Source organism: Urocitellus parryii, chromosome 3 (genome assembly GCF_045843805.1).
Source record: "Urocitellus parryii isolate mUroPar1 chromosome 3, mUroPar1.hap1, whole genome shotgun sequence".
Classification (NCBI taxonomy): Eukaryota; Metazoa; Chordata; class Mammalia; order Rodentia; family Sciuridae; genus Urocitellus; species Urocitellus parryii.
Genome location: NC_135533.1, coordinates 3,789,367 through 3,804,747, shown reverse-complemented (window position 1 = coordinate 3,804,747; position 15,381 = coordinate 3,789,367). Strand labels below are relative to the sequence as shown.

General features: G+C 57.6%; 1 protein-coding gene across 1 annotated transcript; it reads left to right on the top strand.

Annotated features, from left to right (window-relative positions):
• The first annotated feature begins 5,254 nt into the window (after positions 1–5,254).
• Positions 5,255–14,443, top strand: Shh (sonic hedgehog signaling molecule). Its single transcript, XM_026406184.2, has 3 exons — positions 5,255–5,554; positions 10,728–10,989; positions 13,644–14,443. Exons 1-3 carry the CDS (start codon positions 5,255–5,257, stop codon positions 14,441–14,443), a joined length of 1,362 nt encoding a protein of 453 aa, XP_026261969.2.
• The last annotated feature ends 938 nt before the right edge of the window (positions 14,444–15,381 follow it).

The following is a 15,381-nucleotide window of genomic DNA, read 5'->3' as shown; positions in this document are numbered from 1 at the left end:
GTGGGCCCCCAGTGTGGACGGGCTATGTGCGGTGGACACACAGTGAGTCATGAGGGCCCTGTGGGATCCACTGAACCCCCATCAATGGGGCAGGCAGGGAAACCATCCTCAGATCCCCTCTGAAGGGGGACCATGGCGTGGGCACCGGGTTCTTCTGAGATCAGGATCATGGACTCCCAGAGCTGAGAGCTGAGGGAGCTTCCACAGCAGCCCCCCTCTCTCATGTACACACTCATCCCTCACCCTACTCACACCTGCTCTCCAGAAAGAACCGGAATCCTGCCCACACTCCCAGCCTTCTGCTCTGCTGGGTGAGGCCCAAGTGCAGCTCCACTCCGGGGGCAGCTGGGGGAGAAGGGGGTCCCAGGACACATGGGCATCCAGGTAGGACAGGGGAGCATCCCGAGGTGGGACTCCAGCTGGAGACCCGAAGCCCAACAGTTTTGCCCCAACCCACCTGACCCCATGCCCCAGGCTTGGGGATTCTCATCAAGGAAGTCAGCAAAGCAGCGATTCTGATTAGACTGTTGGGAGTGAGGCCCCGGCAGCTTGCCGGCTTTTTCAAAGCTCCCCAGGTGATTCTACTGGGTACAGGTTTAATGTATTAACTTTCCCAGGGGCATCTGCATTTTAAGTAGCTCAAAGATTGCAGGGATGATAGGCTCATGGTCGAGTTCCAAGGCACAGCACACAGACCAGGACCAGCAGAACTAAGTCTTGGATCCAGCTCTGTCCCTTTCCCTGGTCAAAAGGCTACCTGCCCACACTGTGTGCCTCTCTCCAGCTTGCAAAGGTAGCTGGAGGGGAGGAAAGCGCTCTAGGACTTGGGGGTCCACCTGCCTGAGGCGTCATTCAGAGCTGGAGGAAACACCAGGGCATTGTGACTTAGTGGAGGCAGGCTGGCCTGAGACTGCGTCAGCCACGGCAGCAAAGCAGCATCTCTCAGGCTGCATATTCACATGGAAGCATACTCCCTGCCCTGGAGGGTCTACTTGATAGAGTGCCACCACTGTCCTCACCCTTAGCAGGAGCAGCATTTCTACCCCTCCTCTGTGAAGCCCGTATGCCGTGCCTGCTCAGCCTCTGTGAAGCCAACCTGGCCCCGGCAGGAGTCCTGGGGAGAGGCTGTGGCCACTGCCGAGCCAGGGGTTCCCTGGGCACCGGGAGGAAAGTGACCCGAAAAGCCCACTCCAGGAGCAAGCTCAGCCTCCTATCTGCAGCTCTCGAGCTGCGGGCACTCCACCCGCTGGGCCAGCAGGACTGACAGCAGGACTAGGCATGAACGGTCACTGGCAACTCACTCTGGAGTGATCAAAACCAGGAGGGACCCAGGTTCTCCCCACAGTGGTGGAGCTGCGGGGGTGGAAGATCTCCAGTACCCTCTGCACTGTGCTGCCAAGAGTCAGCTTGGTGAGGTCCAGCTGCTATCACTCAGCAGCAGAGACAGCTTCTCATAGGCCACAGCCACCAGAGGCCCTGTGCATGATGGCCTCAAAGCTCATCTGCTCTCCGCTGCAGGATGACAGACATGGATGCAGGAACCCGAGAAGGCTGTGCTAGGCCAGGTCCCCACTTCCTGGCATTTTCACAGGAACAGAGCTGCTACCTCAGGTCAGCTGCCGGCATGGCCACCAGCCACCTGGGTTCCTTGACCAAGTAGCACACAGAGCTCACATCCCTCAGACCCAGGGGTGGGCAAGAAACAGCCCCCTCGGAACAGTACGAAGGGCCAGTTTTCCCTCTAGAGTTTAGAGGAGACTGTGGCTAAAAATCACAAAAAGAGAGAGAGCAGCAGAAATTCAATTTGCCAAAATTGGAAAAATCCAGAAAGAAAATGAAACTGAATAGCTGGATGGAAAGAGATTGTGCAGAACTATTATAAGGAAGAGAAATCAAAGGGGAGGGACACAGGGAAGAGGAAACGTGAGCTTGGAGCCGGTGGAGTGAAACTGGGGAGCCTGGGGGAGCCCCGCAGGCAGAGGTGGGCGAGGCCACGGTCAGAGCTGCAGATCCCTACTCTGAACTGGGGGAAGGGCAAGTGGGTGAGGCTGGACCTACAAGGCTAGCCCGGCTTCCTGGTCCTGCCAAGCTAGGGGTGCGGGGATTTCCCAAACCAGCCACCAGGAGCCGAAGGCAGAGTGAGGAGGCCACCTAGCGGCAGGGGCCGGAAGGGAGGGGAGGGGCCCAGGACGGCGCCTCCTGGGGGGCTGGGGCAGAAGGCAGACCCGCACCTGTGCTCAGCGCCGAGGCTGGGTGGAGGGCTGGAGCGAGGCAGGAGTGGTTGAAAGCATGGAGGGAGGGAGGGGGGCTAAAAATGATCCCCAGAAAGAAGGGAATAGCCTAGACAAATTGGAAATGGGTCCTGAGGGCGCTGGGAATGTCTGCTCCTGTCTCGCAGAAGCCAGGGTTTGGAACCTCTGACTGGCACAGGGAGGGGCCCAAATTGTCTGGAGGGGGAAAGGCAAAGAGAGGGAGCCATCTGGTGTCTGGAGGTGGAAGGCAGCCGGTGTGTGGTGTCTGGGAAGTGGGGAGTGGGTGGGATGGAGGGATGGCGCGTACGGACAGAGGTGCAGCTTCTCAGGTGGCTCGGCCCCGCGCCCTTGTTTCTCAGATAAGAGGTACAAAATGTCCTTGCTTTCCTCCAGGTTTTTCCCACCTGTGACAGGGAGAAGGCACTCTGCAGTCAGATGTCAGTAACAAGTTTTAAGGTGCATCATTACTTTATCCTTACAGGTCCATCCAGTTCCCCCAAGGCCAATCCCCACCAGATTCTCTAAGTGCCCAGGGCTGGTGGGAGATGGAGGCAAGAGAAGAAGCGTCCTTGGTGCCTTGCAGTAGGTGTCTGACAAAACCTCCCCAGTAGCCCAGCACAATGCCAAACCTCATCCAGTCCCAACCCTCTGCCAAGAGGGAGCTGACCACTCCTGAGGTGCCCAAGTCCAGCCGTGCCCATGCAGATTTGCCCCCATAACACGCCTTGCCCACCCTGCGTGTCGAGGAGGTGAACTGTCTGCACAGCATCGCTGCTCCCAGCACACCCCCTGCCTGTCTGCACTCAGGGGCTACAGGGTGGCCGTGGGTCCTGTGGGCTTTCTGTGCATGCCTGAGTTTGTAAGGGAGGGTGGAAAAGAACAGGGAAGGAAAGGAACTGAAGCAGGTAGACACCAGGCAGCTCAGGTCACCTGTTAGTCCCAAAGCACTCCTGGGGCACAACGTGCATCTACTGTGCAGGAGACCACATCAAACAGGCCCTCCCTTCCTCCCCAGAGGGTGGTGGGTCTTTTCTTGCAGCAGAGGCACACCCCCTCAGCAGGACAGCTCTGCTGTCTGCTGGGTGGAGACCCCAGTTCCCTGCTCAGCCGGCCTGGATAAGCTTGCAGGCTGCTGTGCCGCCCAGCCTCTGGGTCGGCCTTCTCTGGAAGATTTTGATTCTTCACAAATTGTAAAACAGAGAAAAGAGACAGGTTAGGTGGGAGAGCAGGAGAGCAACTGACCGTGAGTCTCTCCTAAGATGCACCTCTTCTCTCCCCACCCAAAAACAGCCTGCCTGCCAAGAAAGTGCCGGAAGGTGCCCCTGCTTGAGAGCCCAGCTTCTTACTGGCCTCGGCTCTGCCTGGGATGGAGGGGGTCCAAGGGGAGCACTTATCCTGCAGGGCAGCCGCGGAGGCGTTCTTCCTCAGGGTCAGTATGCCACTTGCCCTGGTCTGGAGGATTTACTGTGTGAGGGGTGGGGGAGGAACAAGAGGGGAAGCCACGTTCCATAAAAAGAATAAATTTCAGACTTTTAAAACTAGGACTTTTAATTTTTTTTCTTTTCCTAAAAGAAGTGAAAGGGATTGGAGATTCAAGGATTGCTGAACTCTACGCACTGTTCCCTTTTCTATGATGCTCTTTGACCAGAACCCTGTTCCCCAGGGTCCCCACCCACCCCTTAGTCTGTAGCCCCAGCACCTGGCTGGCCTCTGTCCTTGAGGACTGGCTTACGGAGCTCCACTCACTGTGGCAAGGAGCCTGAATTCCACGTCCAGCTCATCCCTGGCCCTGCACTTTGCTCAGATCGATCACGGGGATGTGTGTGTGCGGTGTGTGTGTGTGCGTGTGCACAGCCTTGCCCACTCCTTGCTGCCCCAGGCACAATGGCCTCCTCCCACCACACATGCACTAGCCCAGCCAGCTCCCTGCTCTGTGCCCACCAGGTGGTCTGCCCTGCTGGCCCCTTGGCTCACTCTGGACCTGCTCCTGAGTCTCATCTTCTTTGCAGAGGTTGAACCATGTCAGGCATTCATGGGAACACAAAGAAGAAGCAGTATTTTCAAGTTTTTCTAAGGCACATAAAGCATTTCAAACAGCAATGCCTAAAGTCTTGGCCTCACATAATTACCCTTGTCCAAGGATGGTAAATTTTCAGAAGAAGGTGCAGGGTCCTCTCCTCCTAGGGGCACCTAGCCTGTAAAAAATCAAGTCTCTGGGGGAAACAGTAGAGCTGGGCAGGTTTCCCTCTCAAACATTTGAGAGACTGTTTGTTGATGACTGAAGCTTGGGGCGTGTGTGTGTGGGGGGGGTCTAGACTGTCCTTTAAAAACTTATGTTGGTTTTAACTGAAGCACCTACCATTCCAGAGAAAGTAAAGGGGGAAGCACAGAGATGTGCACAAAGCAGGCAGGAATCGATCTCATCCTAGGAAACCTGCCTCTTCCCTGCCGCCCACCTCTTCTTAGTAAAGACCTCCCTCCACCCTCCCTATTTTTTTTTTTTTAACTCGAAGCCTTCAGGTAAAAATAAAGCAACAGCAGCAACAGAAAAAAAAATGTAGTCTTCTTCAGGGTTAACATCAGAAGACAAGCTTCTGCGGCTTTGGCCAATCAGATGCGCCCCTGCCAGCTATAATATAGTGCGAAAGGCAGCCTGTCTCACAAGCTCCCCAGGCTTGCTACCATTTAAAATCAGACTCTTTTTGTCTTTTGATTGCTGCCTCGAGACCGAGACCCAACTCCGATGTGTTCCGTTATCAGCGACCGGCAGCCTGCCATTGCAGCCCCTGTCTGGGTGGGGATCGGCGGCGAGTCCCCCGCAGCAGCGGCGGGCAAGGTTATATAGAAAGAGAAAGAGCCAGGCAGCGCGCGAGCGAGCGAGCGAGCGAGCCCAGCGAGACAGGGAGAGCGCAAGGGAGAGCGCACACGCACACACCCGCGCGCACTTGCTCGCGCACAGACCCGCGGGGACAGCTCGGAAGTCACCAGGTTCCATGGACGAGATGCTGCTGCTGGCGAGATGTCTGCTCGTGGTCCTGGTCTCCTCGCTGCTGGTGTGCTCGGGGCTGGCGTGCGGACCCGGCAGGGGATTTGGCAAGAGGCGCCACCCCAAAAAGCTGACCCCTTTAGCCTACAAGCAGTTTATTCCCAATGTGGCTGAGAAGACCCTAGGGGCCAGCGGCAGATATGAAGGGAAGATCTCCAGAAACTCTGAGCGATTTAAGGAACTCACCCCCAATTACAACCCCGACATCATATTTAAGGATGAAGAAAACACGGGAGCAGACAGGCTGATGACTCAGGTAGAAACCCTGCGCGGGGCGTGGAGCGTGTTCCTTGAGGGGGCTGCCTGCGACCAAACAGTCCACACTTTCTGTTTGCTCTTTGGGCGGATAGACTGGAGACTGTTTGGCCCTCTCCTTCCCCACCCACCTGCCCACCTAGCAGGGCTCCTCTTCCTAGAGGAGAATGGAAGCTTAGAGTCCATCAAAGAAGTTTAGGGTGTGGGTGGGGTGAGAACAGAAGGGGATGTGGTCCATTTGGGCCCTGATTTGATTAGTCTTGCTGGGACAGCCTCCCCTCTCCTTCCTCTACTCCGGCTTGTAACTTGGGAGACCTTGACTTCAGAGGGGCATCTGCCCTTTCCAAGTCCAGGGTGGAAATGGAGGAAAGCTGTGGGAATGCACCCATAATCCTAAGTGACCTCCAGGTCACTGTACAAAGGTAGCCTTGAGTATTAGAGCTCAGAGCTTACACGTTTTCCTTCTCTGTGGTTTTCTTTTTTCAAGACTGTCCTCACCCTTTATCCCCACCACCAGTACCAGAGAATCCTAACTGGAAAAGTCAGGGGCCGTCTGACAAAAGCCAGGGGCTCCAGAAGCTCCCTGCTAGCCTCTGCTCATTATCCATGCACTGCCACTCTGTCCTCCCCACTTGTACCCACCAGATGTATTGATATTTCTGTCGGGATGCTCTTCATTCCGGAGCTGGGGTGCCTTGGGGGGGGACTTAAAACTTATTGGCATTGCATCACTTGAGTTTTCAACCTGCTTGCATAAGAATTAAGAGGGAATTAATATTAGTGAGGGGCAGCGGGTGGGAGGAGAGGCAAAGCAAAACATGAATTCCTCTCTCCATTCCCACCTCCTTGGAGACTTCTGGGCTGCCAATCTCCCAGCCAATTCTAGACTTTCTGAAACTCAAATGCACGTATGACTGAAGCTAGAAATGGGTTTTCTTGCAAATATAGGTCAACATCCTTTTTATTGCCCTATTAAAATATTCAAGTCCTACCTTTAGGGCTAGGTGCGCACAGTGGCTGACGGAGCGGCGCTGGTGGGGCGCAAGTGCAGGGGGAGGTGCAGGCGGGAGGGAAAGAGGAGCTTCCTCAGAGCCGCGCTGCTAGCCACGGGCTCCCGGGTGAGGAGGTGGAAAGAAGACCGCAGCCGGGTCTCGGTTTAGAGCCGGCAAACGGTAGGAGTGGGGACGCAGTGAGGAGACTCCCTCACTCCCTCATCTGCTGCCGACCACTTTAAATCTGGACCGCGAGTGTGTACGCGCGCGCCTGTGCCCAAGAGCAGCGCGAGCCACGGTTAGCTGCACAGGCCCGGGGTGCCGGGTGCGTGCCGCCAGCTGAGAGAATTCTCCTGCTAGCCCAGTCACCTTGTCACCCTCACTCCCCGAGGAGGACGGGCGGCCTCCAGGTCCTCAGAATCCGAAACGAAGGAGGCAATGGAAAAGAAAGCCTCAGGGGCGGGGACCTTAGGTCCCCCGGCTGAGCGAGTCGCGTTCGTCCTGGTCTGCCCGAGGCGGACGCCAGAGAGAGGGTCCTTGGCCCGCGCCCCTGCCCAGGGGCCTGGGCCTCGTCGACTGCTGCAGAGCGGCGAACGCGCGGAGCCGCGCACCGAAGCAGACGCATTTCAGCTCCACTTACTCCGGGGTGATCGATCTCGCGGCTACGGTTTCAGCGCGCGCGGGGCTGGGCGCAGGCAGCCGGTCCCGGCCGCTCCACACGCCCAGCGCAGGCCGGGCCGGAGCTGAGAGCCCGGCTCCCACCGCCGTAATTACCCCGCGGCGGGGGCGGGGGTGCGGAGGGCGGAGCGCGCGGCCGGCGGGTTCCAGGGCCCGGGCGCAGCGCAGGCTCCGCGGCCAGCCCAGGGCCGCCACCCGCGGCCGGCCCGCCGCCTTCTCCGCCCCTCCGGCCACTGCGCCCCAACTAGAGCCCCCAGCCAGGGCCCTCCCCCACCCTGTCCGCCCTGCCCGGACCGGGGCCCGCCGGCCCCACGCCCCACCACTCTCGCCGCCGCGCGCACTGGCAGCATTTGAACTTCTGACCTTCTGTCAACTTCCCTCAGACGAACGAAACGAAAACAAATACTTTTTTTTTTTCACTTGGGCAGTGGCTATTCCTTTTCCCAACACAAAAGGCGGTGGTGGGGGGGGACAGCCAAAGTGGGGTGGCCGGGGTGGGGGAGAGCCAGGCCACGGTCACATCACCATCCCGCAAAGAGTCTCCTAAACCCGCGGGTGGCTGGAGCTGCGACAGTCTCGAGGTGCCACTAGGTTCGTCCCTCCACTGGGCTTTCTTCCACGGATTCTGAGAGTTAAGCGGGCGGGAGGGGGAGGGCTGGGTGGTGAGAGTCTGGAGGTGGGTGAAGGGGCCCAGCTAGGGACCCTTCCCCGGCCCAGAGGAGGTGTGTGCTCCTGGGGAACCTGCTCACCCGCTGGCCCCCATTCTAAATAACCACCTGATTGGGGCCCAGGTGCGCAATGGCCCTCGTCCTCTGTCTTGCCTCCCTCCCTGTCTGTCTCTCTAATGTGACTGCCGCCCAAGTCCCTCAACCATGGCAAGATCGTCCCCAGTGGAACTTTCGGAGCAGTTCTGGAACGCATGAGCTCCTGGTTAATATTAACCGAGAGAGGGGAAGCGCAGACAGACACCCTCTCCTGGCGCAGGCCTCGGGTGCCAGGCGAGGGTGCCGGCGGCCACAGAGCTGGGGAGGGAGGCGGCCGGCGGCCGGATCTGCCGGCTCTGCGGGCTGAGGTGGGGGACCACCTGAGACGCCACGTTGAATAGACCTCCTGTGTGCTTTGAGCCTATGGGGAAAGGAGCTCGGGTGTGGGGCTTGGGGATGTTTTCTTCTGTTCTGAACACAGGGGTCTGTTTTCCTCAGTGGGGGAGGAGGGGGAGAGGCGCGTCTAGGGTCTGGGGTCTCTTTCCCCTGCACTGGGGGAAGCCTACCGGCTGCCGGCAGCGGCGGTCCCAGCCCCGAGCTTCTGGGCGCGCCGGGCAGGAGCTCTGGCGTGGGGAGCAACTTGGCCTCTGCCGACACAAAGCCCGCCCCGGCGGCCCTGCTGGGCTTCACGGTGGCTGCACAAAGTCGCACTTGATTCGCGGCACACGACCCAATGAATTAATAACCGGCCTGAGCTTCCCGGCTTTGCCCGAGACAATCCCTCCCAGCCCGGGCGGGGGAGCGTCCTGCAGCCGCCAGCTGAGGCCGCACAGGGCCTAGTGCCCGGGAGGGCGGGGTGCCTGGGGTGCCAACTCTGGCAACCCTGGCCTCGGCCTGTCCTGGTCGCCCGGGCCTGGCTCCGCGCCGGGCTCCTGGCCTGGGGTCCTCCATGCCTGCCCAAGTGGCGCAGCTCAGGGTGCTGGGTCCGTGCTGCCCTCCCTCTCCCAGGCTGCTGGGTGGGAAGCTGTTTAAAGCCTCATCTGCTCCCCCCTCCCTAGAGAAAGGAGCTGTAGTGGGGTGGGGGCTGGAATGGGGGTGGCAGTGTGCGTGTGCGTACCGCGGTGTGCGCCTGCGCGCACCGGGCTTCAGATCCCGGCTCTAAACGGACCCTGGTTTACTGATTGATTTTCATGTAAAACGCGTTCAATCCTCAAGATGACCTCACTCAAACTCTGCCCTTCTGACTTCTTTTTCTTTCTTTCTTCTTTTTTTCTTCTTTTACTTCTTAAGAAAGCTGCCGGCAGGCCCAGAACCCTGCAAGCGCTGACCTGTTACCAGGGCCGCCCCAGCCCCCCCCCCCCCCCCCCCCGTCCTCTCGGCATTTGTTGTATGTTTAACTCTGCGACCATATTACTGGTTTTTATTGCTGCCAGATACACAGGACTTTTCCTGTTGCGCAATTTGTCAGTCCCCTGAAAGCGCAGGCAGAGTCCTTGCAAGAGTCTCCGCCCTTTGTAAAAGAGTTCCCCTGGCTGTTACTAGGGCCCTTTCCATCCCAGTAACCTGCTTCCAAGCAGAGCATCTCTCCCCGCCTTGGGGTGGGTGGATATCAGCCCTACCCTCCACAGAAGTCACCTTGCAATTGCTTCTCCTGGTCTGCTTCTCTTGGGGTGCACCATCATCATTGTATCTCCAGTTCCCCCTTTTCAAATCCCGAATCCAACCCACAGCAGTATAAAGGCCCAGGTAGTGAATGAGTACCCCCCCACACACACACACACACACTTGACTCAATTTTTATTTTCTGAATATGGCCCAAGATTATGGATGGAGCCCCCACAATCCCAAGTTCCACTCTGCCCTGCACATGGGTGGAAGGGAGCAGAGCAAGCAGAGGGGCAGGCCGGGCTCCAGAGGCCTCAGGCCTTTCTGGGTCCCATCCCCCACCTGTTCTCCTGCCCGCCCTCCCCACCCTTTAAGTTTGCTCTTCAAACTTGCTGGACACCATTCTGCACCAAAGCCAAGAAAACAAGAAAGGAGGAAGGGAACAGGTTAAAGAAAACAAGAACACAATCAGACCCAGAGCAGCCTGGCCCAGAGGAGTTCCACAGGGGAGGAATGTGGCCGCCCAGACAGAGAATGTTTGTCCTGCGGCCCTACCCATGCTGGACATTAGAGCTCACCTGCCTCCCGCCTCCAATCACTTGGGCTGCCTCCCACCCTGAGTGGCTATCACTCCCTCACCTTTGGCTTCCTTCTCGCCTTGGATAGGCATAGGGTAGGAGGGAAGGTCCAGAGGAAGATGGCGCTGGTTTCCCTGTCCTTAAGTAGTGCACTGCACTGGCCTCTGAGGCCTCCTCAGCAGGGATTTACCCAGAGAGAATGGTAGACCCTGGCCCAGGTGTGCAGAATGGAGGGAGCACAGACAGGTCTAAGAAGTGGAGAGCAGTGGGGGTGGGGGTAGCATTGGCCGATGGTGCCCCTAGAGGGTTCTGGAGCTTGTGTCTGAAACACAGTTTTCCTCTTCCAGAGAAACTCTGCTTATTTCTCAGACCATGCTAGTTGATTTGTAGTTTCAGGATTGGAAGGAGGTCCTCAGCTTGTCTCCAAGAGAACTGGCTCCTCCTGCAAATGCTGTTCCCTTCTCCCCACCCAATGCCCACACTAGTTCTGTCTCCCCACTTCTCTCCACATGTCCTTACCCTAAGCCTGGTCAGGGCTGGCTGATGGATGGGTTGGCGTGGGTGGTGGGGCGGCGGAGCTAACAGGTCTGTTGGTTGGGCACCCCTTCTCTCTACAGAGGTGTAAGGACAAGTTGAATGCCTTAGCCATCTCTGTGATGAACCAGTGGCCAGGAGTGAAGCTGCGGGTGACTGAGGGCTGGGACGAGGATGGCCACCACTCGGAGGAGTCACTGCACTATGAGGGTCGTGCTGTGGACATCACCACATCCGACCGTGACCGGAGCAAATATGGCATGCTGGCCCGCCTGGCTGTGGAGGCCGGCTTTGACTGGGTGTACTATGAGTCCAAGGCCCATATCCACTGCTCCGTGAAAGCAGGTAAGACCCCTCATGCCCAGCCTTTCTCCATATCCCTTGACCCCACACAGTACAGTACCCTCACTCCAGGTCTGTCCTGTAAGGCTATCTGTTGGTGCAAGAAGCCACTATTTTCTTGACCTATGAAGTGGTCTTTGACACTTTGTAGACACTAACAATTGAGGACACTAACATCCTCACCTCTAATTTGAGGGGAAAAGTAAAAGGGAAGTGAGGGCCAGGGAGGAAGGAGCACCCTGTGAGCCCCCTCCCTGCCAACCCTGAAGGCGGATGTCCCCTGGCTCTCTAGCCCAGATTCAGAAGACCTGTGGCTTTCAGAGTCTCCAGACCCCACTTTTTGGAGTCCCCACTGCAGGTGGTGGAAAGGAGAAGAAAGAGTGAAGGTTGGCGGGGAGTGCTGAAATTTCCATGGCGACTCTGCAGTTAGCCAGGTCTTTCCTCCCTCATTTGGGGCTTAAAAACCTACCACCACTCCCACTAAGTGCAGGAGGGTCTGTCCAGGGCATAAATGGGCTGCTGGCTCCTCCCTGCTGAGCGCCTGTGGATTCTTAACTAACCTAACTCACTCGCTAAGCCTTTGGGGAGAGGCCTGGTGGGAGGCAATAAACCCAGTAGTTACCACTTCCAACATCTGGAGCCGAAGGAAGCATCCGTTCTTATTAGGAGCCCAGCTGGGGTGCCCTGCGTAGGGCAGGAACGGGAAAGGGCCATCCCCTCCCGGTCTGCAGCTGGAGCGCCTGGCCCCAGGCTGAGGCTGACTTCCCTGGGCCTGCAACGCCACACGCTGTTGCCGGGAGGAACAGCCGCGGCGGCGAGGCATTACCCACACACGCGCACTACCCGACTTGGGGCCGTACGTGCAGATCTTGCCATCTCTCGGACAAGTAGACACATTTAGCAAGACAATTCACAGTGAATTTCGAAGGAATTGTCTTCCGTGCCCCCCTCCAGTTTTCCCCGTTTTCTTCTAAACTGCATTTTAAGGGCACGTTAGTAGGAAAACAGTGTTAAAGCCCACTGCATAGGTAAGAAAACGTTGCTTCTTGCAACAACCGAAGGTGAAGGTGTGAGAGCTCAGGTAGGAAAAAGTACAGCTCCTGGCGACGCCCCTACCCCTGCACTGGCTCGAAGCGAGGAGACTTTTGCTGGGGATTCCTTCTCTGCTCCGGATGGGAAATGGTAGTGGCGGGAGGCCCTCAGCCCCCCGGCTCGCCCTTTCGGGGACCTTGCTCCTGAGCTTAGAAGCGCGAGGTCTCCTTTACGCCAGCACTGTTCGTGAGGTCCCCCTGGCGGAAGTCCCTAGAGGTCTCTTCCCAAATGAGCAGCGGTAATCCCGCCCCGAGGGTCCCGCCGGGAGAGCAGAACCCTGGGCGCCAAGCCGCTCATTGGCATTCTGCGCACGCTAGCCTGGGCGCGGCGCAGTGCGTGTCAAGCAGGGTCGTGCGACTCGACGACTTGGGCTCGCCAGCGCCCGGGGTCGCATTCCGGGGGGGCTACAGAGGGCCTCCAACGGCCAGCCCCGCACTTCATGACAGAGAAACCAATGAGAAGATTAAAAACCTTCTGTAATTCCAGCAGGAAGATTCTTTCTCGCAATCTCTATTTGCAAAAAGCATGATCCCGGAGATTGGAATGCAAAGAAGATCCATACCTCCCTGCCTCTCGTCCCTGCCCCCCCCCCTCGCCCGTGCTCCGCCCCAACCTCAATTATTGTCCTCGGGATAGTGAGCCTCAGAAAGCGATGGAGGGCCCAGGAAGCGGGTAGTCAAGGGGCCTTGAAACCCGGCGCTTCCAGCGCTCCAAGCAGGCCTGGCCATTTAAAATTCAAATACACATCTCGAGTGCTTCCCAGAGAGGCCTGGCTGTGCAAATAGTGCCTGTGAGGCCCGGGCTTCTGGAGAGCCCGTGTGTGAATTGCACACGGGGGGCCGGGGGTGGGGGTTGCACCTGAGCAAATAGGGAGGGGGCAGCCTACAAGCTGGAGAGTGAGCTGAGAAAGGGGAGGAGGAGAAATGGAAGTGTCCCCTTTTCCAAGAGTGTCTTCTATTTATTCCAGAATCACAATGACAAAGCTGGGCCCTTTATTGGATTTTAATTAGAAAATCCACACAAGCCTCGGATTTTCACACCTCGGGCAATTCTCTGGAATGTTTGGCCAGTTGCTACAACTACTACAGCTATTTTTCACACACCACTCCCCCCACCAACAGGCTAACAAGAGGGCCCTGCTGGGCGGGGGAGGTGGGGAACATCCATCCGGGGTGGGGTTCCAGCGCAGCTTGGGTGCGGAGCACACTGGAAGACTCGGGGACGGGAGGCGCGGAGTGCGCCCTGACACCCGCGCGAGCTCAAGGCTTCCCGAGGAATCCACGTGGCGAACAAATATCCTGAGTTCGCAGCGAGGCTGGGTGTGAGCGGTGGGGCGGGAGGAAGGCGGAAGGCGGGGAGGGTAGCCGGCCCCAACGTGGAGTCCTTCAGGAATGCGCCTGCATCTGAATCCTGTCACCGAGGCGGCGGGGCTGGCGGAGGGGCGAGGTCCGCGCTGGACAACCTGGACTCGAACCCCGGCCCAGGCTCACGCGTGGCGCACACCTCCCGTCCCACGTGGTACTCAACCCCCTGTGCCCTCTTCTCTCCCTTATCCCCGCCCGCAGAGAACTCAGTGGCGGCTAAATCCGGCGGCTGCTTCCCTGGCTCAGCCACGGTGCACCTGGAGCAGGGTGGCACCAAGCTGGTGAAGGACTTGCGTCCCGGGGACCGCGTGCTGGCGGCTGACGACCAGGGCAGGCTGCTCTACAGCGACTTCCTCACCTTCCTGGACCGCGACGACGGCGCCAAAAAGGTTTTCTACGTGATCGAGACGCGGGAGCCGCGCGAGCGACTGCTGCTCACCGCCGCGCACCTGCTCTTCGTCGCGCCGCACAACGACTCGGCCGGGGACCCCGAGGCGCCGTGGGGCACGGGGCTGCCGCCGGGGCGCCGGGCGCTTTTCGCCAGCCGCGTGCGTCCAGGCCAGCGTGTGTACGTGGTGGCCGAGCGCGACGGGGACCGCCGGCTCCTGCAGGCCGCGGTGCACAGCGTGACGCTGCGCGAGGAGGCCACGGGCGCTTACGCGCCGCTCACGGCGCAGGGCACCATCCTCATCAACCGGGTGCTGGCCTCGTGCTACGCCGTCATCGAGGAGCATGGCTGGGCGCACCGGGCCTTCGCGCCCTTCCGCCTGGCGCACGCGCTGCTGGCGGCGCTGGCGCCCGCGCACACGGACCGCGGCGGCGAAGGTGACGGCGGGGGCGGAGGCCGGGCCCCCCAGCCCGCGCCAGGGGCGGCTGAGGCGCCAGGGGCGGCGGCCACCACGGGCATCCACTGGTACTCCCAGCTGCTCTACCAAATTGGCACCTGGCTGTTGGACAGCGAGGCCCTGCACCCGCTGGGCATGGCGGTCAAGTCCAGCTGAAGTCCAGGCGGACGGGAGGGGCGGGGGCGGGGCGCGGGAAGCGACAGCGAGATAAAGCAAACGACACACGGGAAACGCGCACGGAATGAGACTTTTAATTATAATAATAATTAATAATAATAATAAAGTAGGACAGTCCAAAGTAGAGACTATAAGGAAACAGAGACCACGGGGAGCTTTGTTGTTGTGTTTAGTTTATATATATATTTTTTGAATTTTTTGGTTATTGTTTTATTTTGGTTATTTTTCTCCTCTCCTGGCTATTTATTTGTTTGGTATGAATAGATGTTTTAAATAATATGAACCGGACCTTCAAGAGCCTTAACTAGTTTGTGTCTTGGATAATTTATTATTATCATGTGAACTGTACTCACGGGGGGAGATTATTTTGTGAGGCCAAGCAACCTGCTCAGAGTCTATTTTTCTACGTGCCCCTGGGCCTGAGTGTCAGAAGGCAGAATTCTGTGCTCTCCGTCCCTCCTCTGCTAGGCTCCTGCTTTTCGGCAAGTGTAAACTAAAACATGCTTCATGGGGGTCCACAAATTATATTTTTATACACAGAATTGTAAATTAGATTTTTGAGAGATCAATACTTAATGACATTTCATTTTTTGAAATAGTGTAAAAATATGAAATATATTATTTTAATTTAACTAGTTTCCAATGTAACAGCCATCACCTGTACTGTCTTCATGGTTTAATATTGCATTGTAATCATCATTTTGGCCACATTCTTGAAAAACCAAGACTGTCTCTGTCTCTTTCTCCTTCTCTCTCTCCCTTTCCCTCCCCCCCCATGTCACACACACACACACACACACACACACACACACACACTCACATACATACACTTTTTTTTGACAAACTGGAAGAACTGTTATTTTTAACTTCAAAGAATTTATTAGAAAATATTTTTTAAAAGTGCACATAGTGATGAG